Source organism: Thalassophryne amazonica, chromosome 13 (assembly GCF_902500255.1).
Source record: "Thalassophryne amazonica chromosome 13, fThaAma1.1, whole genome shotgun sequence".
Lineage (NCBI taxonomy): Eukaryota > Metazoa > Chordata > Actinopteri > Batrachoidiformes > Batrachoididae > Thalassophryne > Thalassophryne amazonica.
In genome coordinates this window covers 87,720,379-87,741,066 of record NC_047115.1, presented here as the reverse complement: position 1 = coordinate 87,741,066, position 20,688 = coordinate 87,720,379, and the positions used below count along the sequence as shown (strand labels likewise).

The following is a 20,688-nucleotide window of genomic DNA, read 5'->3' as shown; positions in this document are numbered from 1 at the left end:
CACTGGAAAACAGGTTTGACTTACTACAGGCAATGCAAACCAAGCTCCTGCGCAGTCGTACATGGACCGGATAGCCCTTAGCAAAGGACCAAGAACCCTGTACTCCGCGGAGCACCCCCCACAAGGTGCCCCAAGGGACACGGTCAAACGCCTTCTCCAGATCCAGAAAGCACATGTGGACTGGTTGGGCAAACTCCGATGAACCCTCGGCACCCGATGGAGCGTGTAGAGCTGGTCCAGTGTGCCGCGACCAGGACGAAAACCACACTGCTCCTCCTGAATCCGAGGTTCGACTATCAGTCGAATTCTCCACTCCAGTACTCTGGAATAGACCTTACCGGGGAGGGTGAGGAGTGTGATCCCACTGTAGTTGGAACACACCCTCCGGTCCCCCTTCTTAAACAGAGAGACCACCTGCCAATCCAGAGGCACTGTCCCCGACCGCCACGCGATGTTGCAAAGGCGTGTCAGCCAAGACAGTCCCACAACATCCAGAGACTTAAGGTACTCAGGACGGATTTCATCCACCCCAGGAGCCTTGCCACCGAGGAGCTTTCTAACCACCTTGGTGACTTCGGCCTGAGTAATGGATGAATCTGCCTCTGAGTCCCCAGTCTCTGCTTCCTCTTCGGAAGACGTGACGATGGGATTGAGGAGATCCTCGAAATATTCCTTCCACCGCCCGACAACATCCCCAGTCAGGGTCAACAACTCCCCAGCTCTCCACCCGCACTGTCTACAGTGCGGGTGGAGAGCTGCTTCCGCCTTCTGAGGCGTCGGATGGTTTGCCAGAATTTCTTTGAGGCCGACCGACAGTCCTCCTCCATGACCTCCCCAAACTCCTCCCAGACCTGAGTTTTTGCCTCTGTGGCGTGCTTGGCCTGTTGGTACCTGTCAGCTGCCTCCGGGGTCCCACCTACCAAAAAAGGCAAGAAGGACTCCTTCTTCAGCTTGATGGCATCCCTTACTTCTGGCGTCCACCACCGGGTTCAGGGATTGCTGCCACGACAGGCACCAGAGACCTTGTGACCACAGCTACGAGCGGCCGCCTCAACAAATGGAAGTGGAGAACATGGTCCACTGGTCTCCAACATGGTCTCCAACTTCCCCCGGAATCTGGGAGAAGCTCTCCCGGTTGTGGGAGTTGAAGACCTCGCTGACAGAGGGTTCCGCCAGTCATTCCCAGCAGGCCCTCACGATACGTTTGGGCCTGCCAGATCTGACCGGCTTCCTCCCTCCCAGCGGATCCAACTCACCACCAGGTGGTGATCGGTCGACAGCTCTGCCCCTCTCTTCACTCGAGTGTCCGAGACACGTGGCCGAAGGTCAGATGATACGACTACAAAGTCGATCATCGACCTCCAGCTCAGGGTGTCCTGGTGCCACATGCACTTATGGACACCCTTGTGCTCGAACATGGTGTTCGTGATGGACAAACTGTGACTAGCACAGAAGTCCAACAACTGAACACCACTCGGGTTCAGATCGGGGAGGCTGTGCTTCCCGATCACCCCCCTCCAGGTCTCACTATCGCCACCCACGTGGGCGTTGAAATACCCCAGGAGAACAATCGAGTCCCCAGTCGGAGCGCTATCTAGTACCCCTGCCAGGGACTCCAAGAAGGTCGGGTACTCTGCACTGCCGCTCGGCCCGTAGGCTGAGACAACAGTGAGAGACCTGTCCTCAACCCGAAGGTGTAGGGACGCGACCCTCTCATTCACTGGAGTGAACTCCAACACATGGCGACTGAGCTGGGGAGCAATAAGCTCCCCCCAGCAAGGTGACATTCCACCGGGCCGCCGGGCCACCCGCCCTTGACCGCCACCCAATCCTCTCTGCACCCAACCCCCATGGCCCCCTCTGCAGGTGGTGAACCTACAGGAGGGCGGAGCCCTACGTCGCTCTTTCGGGCTGAGCCCAGCTGGGCTCCATGGGCTAAGGCCTGGCCACCAGGCCCGAACCCAGACTTGGCTCCAGTGTGGGGCCCCGGCTCCGCCATACCGGGCAACGTCTCGGTCCTTGATTTTAGATAGATAGATAGCTTTTATTATCATTGTCATTACAACAACGAGATGTCTGCACTCACATTCCACATACAACAGCAATTGATCTACAATTATTACTTGTTTACCGTAATAATGGCACACATCAGAATTAGGACAACACATATACATTTGACATTGTTTATGTGCACTAAACTTGAAACAGTCCGTTTCCCAATTGAGGCAATGTGAGTGTGTCTGTAGCTGCTGCAACTGTCAAGTCGCGCCGCCAGGCCAGCTTGAGAGGACGAGGCCTGCCACAGGGAGGAAGGGGCAGGAAGAGTGATAAGAGGACCGGAGCATGCTTCGGTCCATGTGTAAGTCTGTCAGTTTATTGTCCTCGTGGGTCGAGATAAGAATGGAGCCAAATAATCTCACCAGAGCCTGGATAAATTCCTCTGGAGGAAAAACAGTGGGCAATTGACAATGATGCCTGTAGCGTTGCACCCGAGCAGAGAAAAACACTTTTTACAGTTCCACTCACTCAGCCAAATCCTAATTATGAATTAAGAATATTCCTAATTTTGAATTAAGAATATTCACCGGCCTCCGAAACCTTCCGCTTCAACTGCAAGGCACGCATCAGCTCCAAGGTGTCATCTAATTTGCGACTGAGTTCAAGAGTCAACGCAGTCTGAGAATGCACTGCCTTGCCGACCTCGTTAATCATGACGGACAAGCAAGGGCCCGTGGTTCTTGATGCCGCCGTCTTGCCAATTTTCCGGTAGATCAGGGCAGCACAAAAGCCAAAAAGTACCAGCCCAGCTACCATAAGACCATGAAATGGATAGGTCCTTGACGTCCTCCACAGAGAAAGGCGCCAAGCATGCCACACGCCAGGAACTCCAGGAGTCGAGGACATAGGCCGCAGGATACGTTCCATCTGCGCAGGCAGGATCCCCCGGTCCTGACCTTCTTGTAGAAAAAATAGTGTCAATAGCATTCAGAGACCAGCTGATCAATTCCATGGTTAATCCAATAGTAGTCCAATAGATCCAGAATCCAATATAGTTTTGAGGAATTCACAAGTCTGGTGAAGTAGGGACTTGAAGGTTAAAAGCAGAGGGAGAGTGGAGGAGATACAACCGCCCTCGTCAGAGTCCCACGCTGTATGTTTTTATGGTCATGGGTTTTTACTGCTCATGGGAGCTTCTGAACTGCCCTTAGTCTGACGCGTCACCAAGGACCTGTTTGCCTTGGGAGACCTTACAAGGGGCACAAAGCCCCGACAACATAGCTCCTAGGATCATCCAGGTACGCAAACTCCCCCACCACGATAAGGTGGTAGCTAGAGGGAGAGCCATCCTGACAACATACTCCCAAGATTGTTTAATTGCAAAAGAGGGTGGCAAATTTGTATGAGAAATTAGATTGGGATGAGAAATGGCTTCGTTTCTGGATGAGTCAAAGGACATAAGCTCATCAATAACTACAGGAGACTTAACTGGAAACTCTGCGGAGGATGATTGAATAAAGTGTCATACCTGTAAATATCTAAAGAAATGAGAAGCTGGCAGACCATACTTTTCAGAGAGTATCCCAAAAGAAGCGAATGTGCCCTCAATTAAAAAAAAATCTTTTGGGATTAATACTTGTGAAATTAAAGGACAGGGGTATGAGACACCAATCAAGGAGGATGGAGACCCAAGCTGACAAAGTGTTTTTCCATCTTACCCAGATGGGGTCAGCATCAATAAAGTTGTAATACACCAGTAAAACAGACAGCACAAGCTGCACTCCCATAGCAGAAACCAAAACTGGGTAGTGCCAGCCCACCCTCCTGCTTAGACTTTTGTAAGCTCTCCCCTTTTAAACCGTGGTTTTGTTGCCATTTCCAAATGTAGGCTGAGATGGCTGAGTTCAATTTCTTAAAATACATGGCTGGTTTAAAAAAACAAAAAAAAAACAAAAAAAAAAAAACAGGGAGACATTGGAAAAAAGTAAAGTAAAGAAATTGAGGAAGAACGGACATTTTACTGCATTTTTTATTGCATTTTTATTGCATCTTCCTATCAAGGAGACAGGAAGAGTTACCACTTAGTCAAGTCACGCTGAACCTCAAATAGTTGACAAAAATTGTTTGTTGTAGAGGCCTTTATGAGTCTTTGCTACAGTGATGCCCAGATAAAATAAACCAGGGTGTAGTAATCTTAAAAGGAACATTAATAGTGGTAAGCTCTAAACCATTTCCAGTCCCAATTCCAATGAAGTTGCGACGTTGTGTAAAATGTAAATAAATACAGAATACAATGATTTGCAAATCCTCTTATATTCTATTCAATTGACTACACCAGAAAGACAAGATATTTAATGTTCAAACTGATAAACTTATTGTTTTTGTGCAAATAGTTGCTCATTTTGGAATGGATGCCTGCAACACGTTTCAAAAAAGCTGAGACAGTGGTATGTTTACCACTGTGTTACATCACCTTTCCTTCTAACAACACTCATAAGCGTTTGGGAACTGACACTAATTGTTGAAGCTTTGTAGGCGGAATTCTTTCTCATTCTTGCTTTATATACAGTGTGTTCAGAATAATAGTAGTGCTATTGTGACTAAAAAGATTAATCCAGGTTTTGAGTAGATTCTTATTGTTACATGGGAAACCAAGCTAACCAGTAGATTCAGTAGATTCTCACAAATCCAACAAGACCAAGCATTCATGATATGCACACTCTAAGGCTATGAAATTGGGCTATTAGTAAAAAAAAGTAGAAGAGGGGGTATTCACAATAATAGTAGCATCTGCTGTTGACGCTACAAACTCAAAACTATTGTGTTCAAACTGCTTTTTTAGCAATCCTTTGAATCACTAAACTAGTATTTAGTTGTATAACCACAGTTTTTCATGATTTCTTCACATCTGCGAGGCATGGAGTCAACCAACTTGTGGCACCTTTCAGCTGTTATTCCATTCCAAGATTCTTTAACAACATTCCACAATTCATTCACATTTCTTGGTTTTGCTTCAGAAACAGCTTTTTTGATGTCACCCCACAAGTTCTCAATTGGATTTAGGTCCGGGGATTGGGCAGGTCACTCCAAAACTTAATTTTGTTGGTCTGGAACCAAGATTTTGCTCATTTATTCGTGTGCTTGGGGTCATTGTCTTGTTGAAACACCCATTTCAAGGGCATGTCCTCTTCAGCATAAGGCAACACGACCTCTTCAAGTATTTTGACATATCCAAACTGATCCATGATACCTGGTATGTGATATATAGGCCCAACACCATAGTAGGAGAAACATGCCCATATCATGATGCTTGCACCACCATGCTTCACTGTCTTCACTGTGAACTGTGGCTTGAATTCAGAGTTTGGGGGTCGTCTCACAAACTGTCTGCGGCCCTTGGACCCAAAAAGAACAATTTTACTCTCATCAGACCACAAAATATTCCTCCATTTCTCTTTAGGCCAGTTGATGTGTTCTTTGGTAAATTGTAACCTCTTCTGCACATCTTTTATTTAACAGAGGGACTTTGCGGGGGATTTTTGCAAATAAATTAGCTTCACACAGGCATCTTCTAACTGTCACAGCAGTTACAGGTAACTTCAGACTGTTTTTGATCATCCTGGAGCTGATCAATGGGTGAGCCTTTGCCATTCTGGTTATTCTTCTATCCATTTTGATGGTTGTCTTCCACGCATCTCTGGTGTTTTTGTCCATTTTAAAGCATTGGAGGTCATTTAGATGAACAGCCTATAATTTTTTGCACCTGCGTATAAGTTTTCCTCTCTCCAATCAACTTTTTAATCAAACTACGCTGTTCTTCTGAACAATGTCTTGAACATCCCATTTTCCTCAGGCTTTCAAAGTGAAAAGCATGTTCAACAGGGGCTGGCTTCATCCTTAAATTGGGGACACCTGATTCACACCTGTTTGTTCCACAAAATTGACAAGCTCACTGACTTGAATGCCACACTACTATTATTGTGAGCACCCCATTTTCTACTTTTTTTTTTTTTTTTTTTTTACTAATAGCCCAATTTCATAGCCTTAAGAGTGTGAATATCAAGAATGCTTGGTCTTGTTGGATTTGTGAGAATCTACTGAATCTACTGGTACCTTGTTTCCCATGTAACAATAAGAAATATACTCAAAACCTGGATTAATCTTTTTAGTCATATAGCACTACTATTATTCTGAACACTACTGTACGACTTCAGTTGTTCAACAGTCCGGGGTCTCCGATATCATATTTTGTGCTTCATAATGCGCCACACATTTTCAATGGGTGACAGGTCTGGACTGCAGACAGGCCAGTCTAGTACTTGCACTCTTTTACTACGAAGCCACATGTGCAGAATGTGGCTTGGCATTGTCTTGCTGAAATAAGCAGGGATGTCTCTGAAAAAGACGTTGCTTGGATGGCAGCATGTATTGCTCCAAAACCTGGATGTACTTTTCAGCATTGATGGTGCCATCACAGATGTGTAATTTGCCCATACATGTTTAACAAACGATGGATATTAAAAAAGAAGCAACGATTTTTACCAAAACCAGTTTGATCCGAATGTATAACAGTGGGTAAAACACTTTCTAATTGGCCAGCTAGCACTTTGGCATGTATTTTATAGTCCCTATTGAGAAGTGAAATTGGTCTGTAAGATGGACATTCTGAAGGGTTTTTATCTCTTTTTTTTTAACTCCAATGTTATGCATGCCTGGTTCAAGGTGGCAGGAAGGGATCCTCTATTAGGAGAGTCTGTGTACATTGCAATTAAAGTTGGAGCTAACTGTTCTGAAAATGCAGAATAAAACTCAGTTGATAGGCCATCAGGGCCTGGTGATTTACGTGGCTTAATGATTTGATTGCTTCTAATATCTCCTGTTGTGAAATTGGTGAGTTCAGAGCTGAGACCTGATCCATGGATAAGACTGGGATTTCCAGATTTGCAAAATAAATAAATAAATAAATATCTAGAAGGATCAGATGTATTTTTGCAATGTAAGTTTGCAGATGTAAGTTTTGCAAGCTATGTTTGTCAATATGTATGGGTTTTTTTGTTTGCTTGTTATCACTGCATTTTTCACCTTTAACTCGCTGTGCAGCACACAGTTTACATTGCAGACTCTTGCAAGTTCACATATAAGCAGCCCTAGTAAGGTACCATTCAGTACACAAAAGGATCAAGCTCAAGATAAAAGGTCAAGGTCACAGGAAGGTCAAACACTAAATTCAACTACACAACTTTCCTGGTTGCAATTTTTGAAATATAGTAGTCCTAGTAAGGTACTTTTCAGTACACAAAAGGATCAAGGTCAAAGGTAAAGGTCACAGGAAGGTCAAACACTAAATTTAACAAAACTACTTTGTTGGTCGCAATTTTTGAAATATACCAGCCCTAGTAAGGTACCTTTCAGTACACAAAAGGATTAAGCTCAAGGTTTGGAGGGGGGATTTAAAGATACTTCAGAATAGGAAATATTGCTATTGTAGATAGCTATCAATCAAATGCCTTCATCTGGGACTATAAAACATCCATGAAATATAGAGTTTAAAGGTAACTCTATCCTGACTGGGCCTTATATCACCTTTATTTAACCAGGATAAAACTCATTGAGATTAAGAATCTCTTTTTCAAGAGTGTCCTGGCCAAGACGCTGGGCAGAGTTACATACACAATTATATTTACATAGAAAACAGAAAAATGAGATAATACAATCAGGTAAAACACCTACAGGTCAGAGCCATCAAGAGTGATTTAAAAGCACAAGCTGGCACAAGCTCTTTCAGTCTAAACTCATTTTGGAGTTAATTCCAAGAGTGGAATGTTGGAACGTTGCCTGTCCGGGGGGGGGGGGGGGGGGGGGGGGGGTGTGTGTAAGATATTCAGGGGGAAGATAAACTGTTACACTGGCTCTCAGGTTCAAATGGTCTGTGCCGCAGAGCACGGATTTTCAGAAAAATGAACTGAAATGTTACTGAAAATCAGCCGCTTCAACGTCCCGAGGCTGTGAAACACACAGCTGAGGAGGACAGCCAATCAGAGGTTCACTTTGATGATACATTTATAAATTTAGTTTATGTTACAGTTGAAAGGCTATGTGTTTTCTCAGCAGGAAAACAGCGACGGAGGGCAAGGGAGAGAGAGGGAGGGAGAGAGCGAGGAAGAGAGAGAAAGAGAGGGGAGAGAGGACTTTTGCATCAGCGCGTGTTCGCCATCTGTAGCTTTCTGTGCTCACACGATGTCACAACAGTGCTGCAAGCGATCTGGGTTTTTTTCCCGATTGTTTAAAATTGTGTCAATGGTGGCATTTATGAAACTGTCGAATTCTGCTTAAAGGCCGACTTTCAAGGTGGATATTTCAGTTGTAAGAGCTCCTTATTTTCACTGATATACATCAATCCCTAGTTTATAGCACAGTCTATCAGATTAGACATCATGACAGCAATCACGATATTATTGTAGATAATGTATGTTGCACACTCCTACGAGGAGTAAACATATAAAGGGTGAAAATAATAATAACAATAATAAAAATCTACAAGAAAAACCGATGTGAGTAGAGTTTACTTGTTGCTATCAAAACTAGGAATAGACAATCTGCATTGTTCTCTTCTTAATTTATAATCTGTTATTTTAAAGTTGGATACTCTATTGACTGAAACTAACTACAATGATTTGTAAAGACATCTGATGTGTGCTGGGTAATGTTTTGGAATGTAGTAGCTTTCATGCCTTGGTTGGCATGGAAAGAAAATAAGAGTTTTGGGTGAAGTGTGTCACCTCCTGTCTCTCTGTAAATCCAAACCTTCCAAATAAAAGCTCACAAGCTTCATTATCAGATGAAGCAGTGTTCGTTTCTTCACTGCGTGAGCCTGATGTTTCTACTTTTCCTAAAATATGCATCACATGCCGATAAATGCAAAGTAAAATGCAGAGTAATAAGATGTTTTCCAGAAATGCACCTGCTGACTCAGGGAGGAAAGCTGGACCTTTGTTTGTCCATTTCTATTTTATTTTTGACAATATAGAGAAGTGAATCACAAGGACAAAGTGATATTTTAACACTTTAAAGTGAATGCCCCCAACCTGGTGATATTGTGACTTGGGAATTCAAACTTTTCAAACTGAAAACTATGCAGGGGAAAAGTGTAAAAAAGTCTGGAATCTCCCACATTTTAAGTTGTCTTTCTGTACATTATTTTTTTTCTTTCAAACAAGTTTATTGCATATTTGTTACATTCAGTGTGTCAACAAAACACAAATATTTCAGATTAATTTAACTAATCAAATCAAATCAATTTTATTTATATAGCGCCAAATCACAACAAACAGTTGCCCCAAGGCACTTTATATTGTAAGGCAAAGCCATACAATAATTACGGAAAAACCCCAACGGTCAAAACGACCCCCTGTGAGCAAGCACTTGGCGACAGTGGGAAGGAAACTAATCAACAATTCAGCACAGAATCAGACCAGAAACCGTACTAAAAGATTTTCATTATTGTCTTTGGGCTTCAGGATAGGGCACCGAGTTGAAGCGCTGCGCGCGGTGATAGTTCCCAACAGTTTTTACCTTGCTTTATGCTGCTGTTGTGTAAATATTTCACTAATACACTAGCATTAGAATCTGGTGAGCTTTTTTCAGCTTGCATGGTATTAAGACAAGTCTTGCTACATCCTGTGCTGTATGGACAACATGGTGCCTGTATGACAGTTATGACAGCTTTAGATCCATAAACAGCATAAACGTGTACCATGTTACAGATTCTGTGTGATTCTAGATTCTGTCTATAATCACACAGATAATCTTAGGTAGTCAAGTACTGGTTCTGATGGCTTTTTCAGAAACTGACCTTTATTGCTGACTGGGTCATGTGGAGCAGTCAGGGTGAGGATCAGCACCAAAGTCAAGCCAGGCTTTCAGAGGCTACAGCTCACTGGACTAAACAGCCACCGTTAACCAAAGTACTCACACCGGAATCACTTTAATAACTGATTCATAGGTTAAAAAAAAGTTTCCAATATTATGAAACACTTTGTAAATGTGGTTTGAAATAAGCTTCTGTTTTTTGTTTATAATGTTCTTACCTCCATTAAGGCTGGCTTCCACAAAAACGCGGATAGCTTTGACACAAAGCTCAAAGTTGTCAGGCGTGACGTGGGCAGCATCACGAACAATGAAAGAAAGTGTTTCCACACACTTAATGAGGGACTTTGTGTCATGTTGGCCCAGGTCCTGACCCAGTGTCAGACTGTACTGATTAACCAGAGGGTGGTTCAGCTGGGTTTTAGTGCTTACTATAGGGGCCTTACTCATCTCTAGGTCATCTTTCCCCACCTACATATTCACAGAAAACAAATGAGACACTGTGTCAATTTGTGAAAAACATACAGACGTCAAACATGTTTCAACTCCACTTCTTTTCCACTTTGTCAACCTCACTTCATTTGCCAGTTTTACCTTCTGAGTTTCTTTAGGTTTAATATTTACAATATGGCTAGAATCGTGTGTGTGTGTGTGCTGACCATGAGCCATCCACTGCTTGCTACGTCCATATCTGTTGTTGATCGAGGCATCCTGGACTTGCTGTGGTCTGTGTAGACCTCAGAGTCAGAAGTATAGCCGCGTTCTAAACTTACTTCACTTGGGTGGTGACTTGACAGTTCACTGTCTGACTGAGCACCTGCAGACAAGGAAAGAGCAAAACCCTCAAATTATTTAAAGTGACTTAGGGTGTTTACAAAATACATCATTTGCATCGGAGCACTTTTTTTTAATTATTTTTGTTTTACTGTTTGTTGTGATTTTTTTTATTCATTCCTGTTTCTACAACTAGAAATGAACTGAGCTGACCTGATGGACTGTAAGTTATGCTTATCCATGTTTTTTTAGTGGGTAGTGGGTCTTATGTACATTCACTTCTTTTTTTTTTTTTACACTCCAGTAGTTGAAGCTTGAACTTCAAAAATTAAAACATACAAAAACTAGAGACATTCATCACAAAATGCCCCATGCGCAGTATTATTTTCCATGCAAAGTGCAGTAATATGTACTTGTATGGGGTGGGTATTTGGTTGAAGCCTTATGTGTTTGATGTAATCTGGGATATACAATGAAAAAAATTGGAGATTGGCATAATATTTATTTAGAGCATGTGACAAACAGTGACCACAAAAAGTCGGTCACGGACGGCAAGCTTTAAAACAAATGCAACTACTGGTGACCTTGAAACGGAGGTCAAGGTCACTGGCCTTCGAACCCATGCAAAGTACTCCTCTAAGGCATGTACCACCAAGTATGACGTTTCTGTGAGCAAAAGGTGCCGGGCTACGTTGTGGCGATGGATTTGACAGTTGTGACCACTGGTGACCTTGAAATGTAGATCAAGGTCACTGGCCTTCGAACCCATGCAAAGTGCTCCTCCAAGGTATGTACCCACCAAATATGAAGTTTCTGAGAGCAATAGGTGCGAAGCTACGTTGCAGCGAAGGATTTGACAGTTGTGACCACTGGTGACCTTGAAAAGTAGGTCAAGGTGGTCTGTGTAGACCTCAGGGTCAGACGTATAGCTGCGGTCTAAACTTACTTCACTTGGGTGGTGACTTGACAGTTCACTGTCTGACTGAGCACCTGTAGACAAGGAAGGAGCATGTGACAAACAGTGACCCATGCGAAGTACTCCTCCAAGGCATGTACCCACCAAATATGAAGTTTCTGTGAGCAATAGGTGCCGAGCTACGTTGCGGCGAAGGATTTGACAGTTGTGACCACTGGTGACCTTGAAAAGTAGGTCAAGGTCACTGGCCTTCGAACCCATGTGAAGTACTCCTCCAAGGCATGTACCCACCAAATATGAAGTGTCTGCGAGTAATAGGTGTCGAGCTACGTTGCGCAGAACGAATTGCGGCCAGACAGACGGACGGACGGACGAACAGACGGAAGGACGGACAACTCGGATGGTGTGTCCCCCGCCCGGGCATAAAAATGCAATGAAATGCAAACTAAGAATAAAAAATGATAAGAGAACCTAAAAACCACAGCAACATTAAAATAAACATCCATAAAACAATCCACAGCAACTACATTCATTAAGTGCAACTGTTGAGTCGTCTAACTGCCTGAGGGAGAGCTCTGAGCACTCACATACAATACGTGATTCCCTGAAGGGAGATCAGAGAAAAGGCCATGTGCTGGGTCACTTCAAAATACAAAGTTATTTCGTTGTTCAGCAGCTGGTGTCTTGTAATGTTGGAAATGGTAAGCCCATGATTTTAGATGCACTTTTCACCATCCTCAACAGGAGCTTGTGGTCATATGCTTCAATGTCGGCAAACCGCAACATACCAGACCTGATAAAGGTTGATGTGGGCTTCAAACACCTCAACAAAAAAGCAGAGTCCTTGCTGTACCATTTTCCTGAATTATGTGCAAGGGACCAGGAGAGGGAGTCAGAAATATGTATATCCAGGAACGTAAAGCTATTAATTTCAATAGGAGTATTACTTATGCAATCAGCAGACTGAACAGTAAACGTGAACATCTCAAAGACATTTCAATGCAGACAATGGCAATAAATAAACCAATAAATAATCACTGTAGGAAAAAGTTCGACATTTATCTTCTGGTAGAGAAAATGAACTGGAAGCACCAATAAACAACACAAGTCAGCTAATGTGGATCTCAACATTAGACTTTATGAATCATTGGATCTTCGCAAAGTATAACCAGAACACCGCGCTCGTACAGTGTAAATCTCCACTAACAATTCCGCAATATTTTACCTAAGGTCAAAGTCCTGTTAGAAGTGGCTTTTCATGAGCTAAATTAGATGTGATCAAATGTCAGGAGTGTGAGTTCATGCACTTGAATCAAAGTATTTTTTGTGGTATTGTCAGGTTTTTTTTGTTTTTTGTTTTTTTTTACTTTTTTGGTTTATGAATTCTTATTCAGATCATTTTCACAGAACATTGGTTATCTTTGCTATGCATAATTTGTCATTGCTTTTGGCACTAGGTTTCCATCTGATAACAGGAATAAAACTGGAACCTCCATCCAATTTTAGCGGTGTAGGTAAACCCATAACAGAAAAGTGAGAGTGATTGAGGCACTTTTGATTGAGATATAATGCAAAATGTACACCAAATGGGCTTTTCAAATTTAAATTCAAATGTCCACAAATTACACAATCCAGATCAGATCCAGATCAAACTTTGTCAAGCTAGTGAGAGCCAGTCAGTGGCAGCTCCAGAGATTTTTTTTTTTTTTGCAGGGTGCTATGAAATAAGGGCTCGTGTGTCGCGATGGCACTCTGCTACACTTCTGCCACATTCACATGCTTGCGTACACATAGCCAAGTTCTGATCTGCGACAGTTACTGATGACATGCAAAATGAACAAAATTGCACACAAACCCAGTGGTGGGTACAATTCTGCTAATCTGCTAATTAGCAAAGCTAGTGGATTAGCTTTTCAACTAACTTTGAAAACCATCGGTGGACCAATTAGCTTCCGCTAAATTTAGTTCCGTTAAATTTCAGTCCGCAAACATTTTTTTTGTTGTTGTTGGTAGAGTAAAGCTTAATGGTCAAAAACATTTGTAAACCCTAAAATCATATATGTTTAGTTCCTGTCTGTTGTGTGTCTGCAACAGTCAGGTCGCTGTGAGGAGCTCAGCCCTCCCCTTCTGCTTCTGAGCACTCTCAGAAGGGGAGGGTACTCTCTTCACTGTGCCTTCACTGCACAGCAGAAGACATCAAACAAAAGGCACTTTTCACTCATGGTGACAACATAACTCTTCACCAAACTGACTACACTGCTTGAACTACAAAAACACAACAAATCTATAACACTAACAACAATGCAAAACCAACATGAACCACAATAACAATAATAAAAAACAAACCCTGAACTCCCACAATGCATTGCAGTACAACAATTCAAAGATTTAAGGCCCTGTCACACCTTGACAATTTAGCCTGCGTATGCTGACCATATTAAAAATGCTGGCACACGATGTCATACATCTAATAAATTAATGCAGCTGTCACACCTTGACCGATTATTCAGGGTATACCGACAGCCCCGTTTCCACCCAGTGATTTGGGTCAGTACTGCACGGTGTGGTGCGTATCAGAAAAAGAGTAGTAAAACATTATTATTTTTTTTTTTTTCATTTTTTATCTTGGTAGACCATTTTCATTGCGTACAGAATGCTGATAAGTCAACTTGCGTTGGTAAACGCTGCTGTGAATGAATGAAGGGCTGTGACTCTAAATGTTTAAAGCGTCGGCCGCTTCCTGATCACCACACCTGATCAGACCTGAATAATGAAACGCTGTGATGATTTATACTTTTAAAGCACCAGTCGACCGCGATCAGGTGTTATCTGAATGAAGTGCTGTGTGATCTGTCGGTGTGGAGATCACCAACAGCAACAGTGCATTAAATGTTTAAACAGCGCAGTAATCAGGTGTGACCACACCTGATCGATCGATCAGGTCGTCTAATGATCACATCGACAGCGACGACGCTTTAAACGTTTAAATCATCACAGCGCTTCTGTGTGATCAGAGGGCAACAAGAATTTTCAGATGTCATTTTCAAAAATCAGGAGCTTTATGTGGATTCATGTCTGTCTGTGATGGTGAATTGGACTGAAACGAACAGGTCAGATTTGCTCCGTGTATGAATGAAACAGTCAAACTGCATGAGGACCACAGGTTTCAGCCAATCAGTGGCCAGCATTAATGGACAATTTAGATTATTGAGTAAATTACAAGAACTGTGCCAACAATTACATAAACTTACCTACAACTTATGTCCGCATGTGCGGGACTGTGAGTCACACGCTGGCACTCGTTTAAAATTTTCAGCATGCCCAAAATTTTTTGAGGAGCTCAGCTTATTAGGATGTACATCATAGTGAGCTTCAGTGTGTATCACATGCTCTTAACTTATAAAAAAACTTACCCTTAACTTATTGGACTGATGCTAGCGTTTTTTAATAGGACTGGCATACGCTGGCTAAATCGTCAAGGTGTGACAGGGCCTTTAGTGTTTGGCCCGGAGATCGCTACGCTCTGTTAACGGAGGTCCATTCACAAACACATAACAAATGCATGAAAAATAAATAAAGAATTAAATCCCAAACACATTCATAAAAAGCAGTCAATGGCAGTATTAATACTCTCAGTTTATCTCTGTATAAATACAGGAATGGCTCACTCGTGTTGCGTTCAATATGACTGGTAAATTCCACACCTCATCCATCGCATTGAGCTTCAACAAAGAAAACCCACATAAGTTTTGTCTTTACATAAAAATACAGTAATAAGTGTCTTTTCACTTAAAAAAAAGTACAAATTTGCATGCACACGCTGCGCTGTTGTTAAAGCAGACACACTGTCAATCCACTGTCATCTTGACAGAACACTGGTGCTGTCACGTTCCGAGAGCTCCCCCGTCTTTCATTATGAAATAATGCAGAATTTATGTGGAAATGATTGTTGTACAAAAGCTTAAGTTTGTCTGCTTTAAAAGAGTGTTGTGCTGCTTTTTGTAAAGACCGTGTTTGGGATTTTGTTTTTATTTATTTATTTTTCGTGCATTTGTTTTGTGTTTGTGAATGCAGCTCTGTTATGGTTATAAATAGTGTGGTGATTGCAGGGCGGTCCGCTAAGACTGTGAATTGTTGTGCAAGCAGACAGACACTGGTGGTGTCTGTAAAAAAAAAAAAAAAAAACCTTAAAGAACTTCCATCATAAGAAATGAACACATTTCCAGACATCAGCTTCCAAAACAAGGTGTCATGTGGGTTTTCAGCTGTGAATGATGATCCAGGCAACAGTCAGATTAAAAGACTTTACTTAATCTGGTGCCACCTTGTAAAGTTCGAGTTTCCATTGCTACATTGATAAACTCCACGTCGTCTCCTCGATTTGTTTGTTGAGAAGTGTTAAAGCGCCACATACAGGCCTGGCCTATACATAGTGCTAAGATAATAGTAGTGCTAGGTGACTAAAAAGATTAATCCAGGTTGTGAGTATATTTCTTATTGTGACATGGGAAACAAGGTACCAGTAGATCAGTAGATTCCTCACAAATCCAACAAGACCAAGCATTCATGATATGCACACTCTTAAGGCTATGAATCAGGCTATTAGTAAAAAAAAGTAGAAAAGGGGGTGTTCACAATAATAATAGTGTGGCTTTCAGTCAGTGAGTTTGTCAATTTTGTGGAACAAACAGGTGTGAATCAGGTGTCCCCTATTTAAGGATGAAGCCAGCACCTGTTGAACATGCTTTTCTCTTTGAAAGCCTGAGGAAAATGGGACATTCAAGACATTGTTCAGAAGAACAGCATAGTTTGATTAAAAAGTTTATTGGAGAGGGGAAAACTCATACACAGGTGCAAAAAAGTATAGGCTGTTCATCTACAATGATCTCCAATGCTTTAAAATGGACAAAAAAAAAAAAAAAGAGATGCGTGGAAGAAAACGGAAAACAACCATCAAAATGGATAGAAGAATAACCAGAATGGCAAAGGCTCACCCATTGATCAGCTCCAGGATGATCAAAGACCGTCTGAAGTTACCTGTAACTGCTGTGACAGAAGACGCCTGTGTGAAGCTAATTTATTTGCAAAAATCCCCCGCAAAGTCCCTCTGTTAAATAAAAGACATGTGCAGAAGAGGTTACAATTTGCCAAAGAACACATCGACGGGCCTAAAGAGAAATGGAGGAATATTTTGTGGACTGATGAGAGTAAAATTGTTCTTTTGGGTCCAAGGGCCGCAGGCAGTTTGTGAGATGACCCCAAACTCTGAATTCAAGCCACAGTTCACAGTGAAGACGGTGAAGCATAGTGGTGCAAGCATCATGATATGGGCATGTTTCTCCTACTATGGTGTTGGGCCTATATATCAAATACCAGGTATCATGGATCAGTTTGGATATGTCAAAATACTTGAAGAGGTCATGTTGCCTTATGCTGAAGAGGACATGCCCTTGAAATGGGTGTTTGCAACAAGGACATGACCCCAAGCACATTAGTAAACGAGCAAAATCTTGGTTCCAAACCAACAAAATTAATGCCTCGCAGATGTGAAGAAATCATGAAAAACTGTGGTTATACAACTAAATACTAGTTTAGTGATTCACAGGATTGCTAAAAAAGCAGTTTGAACATAATACTTTTGAGTTTGTAGCCTCAACAGCAGATGCTACTATTATTGTGAACACCCCCTTTTCTACTTTTTTTTTTTTTTTTTTTTTACTAATAGTCCAATTTCATAGCCTTAGAGTGTGCATATCAGAATGCTTGGTCTTGTTGGATTTGTGAGAGTCTACTGAATCTACTGGTACCTTGTTTCCCATGTAACAATAAGAAATATACTCAAAACCTGGATTAAGCTTTTTAGTAACATAGCACTACTATTATTCTGAACACTACTGTATGTACTACAGCACTTTCAAGTGATTTCACAGGATCTGTGAGAACAGAGATATTTCTTGAATGGATAATGTTCTGCCTGCTATAGGTATTTTAATGAAGCTGTGTCATTTTAGAGTTTCACTGCAATGAAAACGGTGTGAAAATGCTTCCAGAATGCTTCACATGTTCCGGTGAAGACAGAGACACACCGTGACAAACAAATTCCAAATGAGTGTGGATCATGATGATTGCAGTGACGAGATGATGATTTTGCTTTATACAGAAACATTGTGCATCAGTGTAAGAGTCAAATTTGGACAACATGGAGAGAGAAAGAAGACCACTGAAAATAATGTCACCAGTTGAAAGAAGGTTTTGTGCATCAAGGTGATTTTAATAGTGTGTCAGAATTAACCATGAAAAACAAATAAAAAAGACACCTCTGCCTCTTTTGTATGTAATTCTGTGTTTAGAAAATGCAGATACCGTGATGTGTGTGCAAATTGTATGTATACTGAATTAAATCATATCAAATGTTCAGTATGGCGTTTGTAAATACTTTGATTTTCTTGCATCTCAAATGGAAGCATGTAGCCCATTTATGCTGTGGGGAAAACTCTCCTATTAATGTTTGTTGAACAAGTAGTATCCATTTGTTGAACAAGTAGTATTCATTGTATATCCAAATTGAAAACATTCACACTGTCTGCCACTGATAAGTATCTGTGCAGGACGTCTTGTTACAGTGACGGGGCTCTCGACAGCTGCAGTAGAGGTGTTTCACTAGTGTTGTCCCTATCAAGTCTCATGAATGGTCGAAAAAATGTTTTTTTCTTTGTGGACTATGATCTGTCACACCAGCCAGTGCACCAACAGGCATCCTCGTGTCAGTGCCAACCCATTTTACATTAAGTATCTGTGCTTAATGAAGGAAACCCAGCCAGTGGCAAATGCTGCAAGAAATACTGGACCTGTGTCGTTCTCTGTGCTGGCAGAGGTGAGCTGGAAGGAGGCGGGGGGCTTTACACCAGCTCCGATGCACTCCAGCAGGGAGAATAGCGTGTACCAGTCGTCTGTACAGTGGATGTTGGCTGCATTTGTCTTCAGCAGCTCATGGAGGCCAAAGGCCACTTCCCTACTGACCCGAGACAAGACGTGTGGTTTCATCATCAGGAGGAGACGAAGGGAGAGGAGAACCTGAGGAGGTGCAAAGAGAAACACAGTCAGGGCTGGAAACTAATTCAGGAGAATGATTTTATTTGTGTTTTACTGTATGTTCCTAAAGCAGCAATTAACATGATTTCATCTTCAGGGATACCATAACCCATCAGATGCAGTCAAATCAAATTAATCACTGATTCCCTTATTAGTAGTCGTCTCTTCAAAAGCTATCTTGTAGTAAAATGTCTGGACATCTTCAAAGCTTTCTTTTTCTCCCCTTTCTCCACCAACTACCAAATACCTACTCTACTCCTAAAAACTCAAACAAGTTTGTTTTTATACGTTGCAGTTGTGCCAGGTACCAAGATCCACTGTCAAAATAACTCATGGGTAAATTTGTGACACCCCAGATTGGCAGAAAGGATCAAAGACATGGTGAGACCCAAAACAGTCTCCTTTCAGGCTTATCAGTGACCACCAGGACACAGTATGACAAAATCCCACTCACTTCTTCACTCCATTTGGCCATCCGGCACAGATAACCAAATAAAGGAACACTGAGGCCCCATCCACATGAAAATGGGTTTAGGTGTATCTGCATAAGCTTTGTATTGTACTAGCTTTTCGTCCACATGGAAACGGCATTTTTAGTGGCCAAAAACGATACTTTTTGAAAACTGTTCTCAGATTGGATAAATCTGGAAATGCCGCCTCGGCGTTTTCATCTGGACAGCTTTTCTGAAAAGATGATGTCATAGCCCCACATCGCTACCCTCAGCCATTCATAATGAATTACATGTCGTTAGTGTAATTTAAGAACTTTTTCATTTATTTTTTTTCCTCAGTGGATCCTTAATTGGATTCATTTTCATAGCAAGCAGAATTCTGAAGAGATAAAGGATGGCACTGGTGAATGCTGGTGTGAAAAAAATGGAACACTGTGATGTGAATAAAATAATTGCAGAAAGGACTTTAAGCTTTTAAACCCAATTAGTTTTTTCTTGTTGTTGGTGGGACAAAGCACTGGCGTCCTCCAGCTCAGGCTGAGAAACACACGTGGAGCATACACAGAGGGACTTTAAAAAACGCTGTGTTTATTCAGTAATTTCCATGAAAACGATTTAAAGTATTTCCAGAGTCATCTTCCAAAACAGAGGCATCTTAGGTAGATAACAATTTTTGTCAGGCTGTGATGATGAATCCGGTTGAAACTACGCAACAGGTAAGACTACTTATTTACTCAGTGTGTGAATGGTTTTGTATGTATACAGTGCATCCACAAAGTACTCACAGTGCTTCATTTTTTCCACATTTTGTCGTGTTATAGCCTTATTCCAAAATGGATGAAATTCATTTTTTCCCTCAACATTCTATACACAATATCCCATAATAACAATGTGAAGAAAGTTTTTTTTTTTTCAAATTTATTAAAAATAATAATAAAAACTAAGAACATATAACTGAAAAAGAAAGCAAGCTTTCAACTGTCCTTTGAAAGTAATGAAAGTGGTGCTGTCCCTGATTGTGACTGGGAGGTTGTTCCAAGCTTGCCCATCTTTAATGGATAACACGTTCTGACCAAAGGTGGTCCTTCAATGAGTAATCTCACAGTCACCTCTTGTGTCAGATCTTGTACCATACCCTGTGAGTCTTTTTTTTGCTGCTTTGTCTATGCTGCTACATTGATTAGCTCTTACGGACGTTGTCTTTACCATTTTCTGTGGAAGCATTACAGTGCCACATACAGGTCTGGCATGTGTGTTAAAGTGTTTTCAGTCATTTTAACATTTTTGCTTGGATGGAGATAAGTCTTGAAATGGTGCTATGTTTACAGAACACTATTTGAAACGACAAAGAAAAAGATCATATTGGGAAAGTGCCATACCCGTGTTTACAAGGTCTAATGGCCTGGTCACACGGCATATTCCTAAACGGGGGGAGGGAATCACAATTCGTTGAGAAAAGGTGGACGAAATATCACCGAACAGCTTGCGAATCAAAAGTGCAAAAGGAATGAAAGAGGAACAAAACAAAACCAAAGCTAATGTTGATCTCCAAGCTATGTGTGTGTCTGCATCTCTGAGTTCTAGGACTCT

The 20,688-nt window shown here is 41.8% G+C and overlaps 1 protein-coding gene across 1 annotated transcript in view; it reads right to left on the bottom strand.

Moving 5' to 3' along the window:
* gbf1 (golgi brefeldin A resistant guanine nucleotide exchange factor 1) overlaps positions 1 to 20,688 on the bottom strand; it is a 580,908-nt gene that overhangs the window by 82,512 nt on the left and 477,708 nt on the right. The window contains 3 exon segments of the mRNA XM_034185226.1: positions 10,086 to 10,335; positions 10,524 to 10,681; positions 18,403 to 18,628. Of these exon segments, the coding sequence (XP_034041117.1) occupies positions 10,086 to 10,335; positions 10,524 to 10,681; positions 18,403 to 18,628 (634 nt within the window).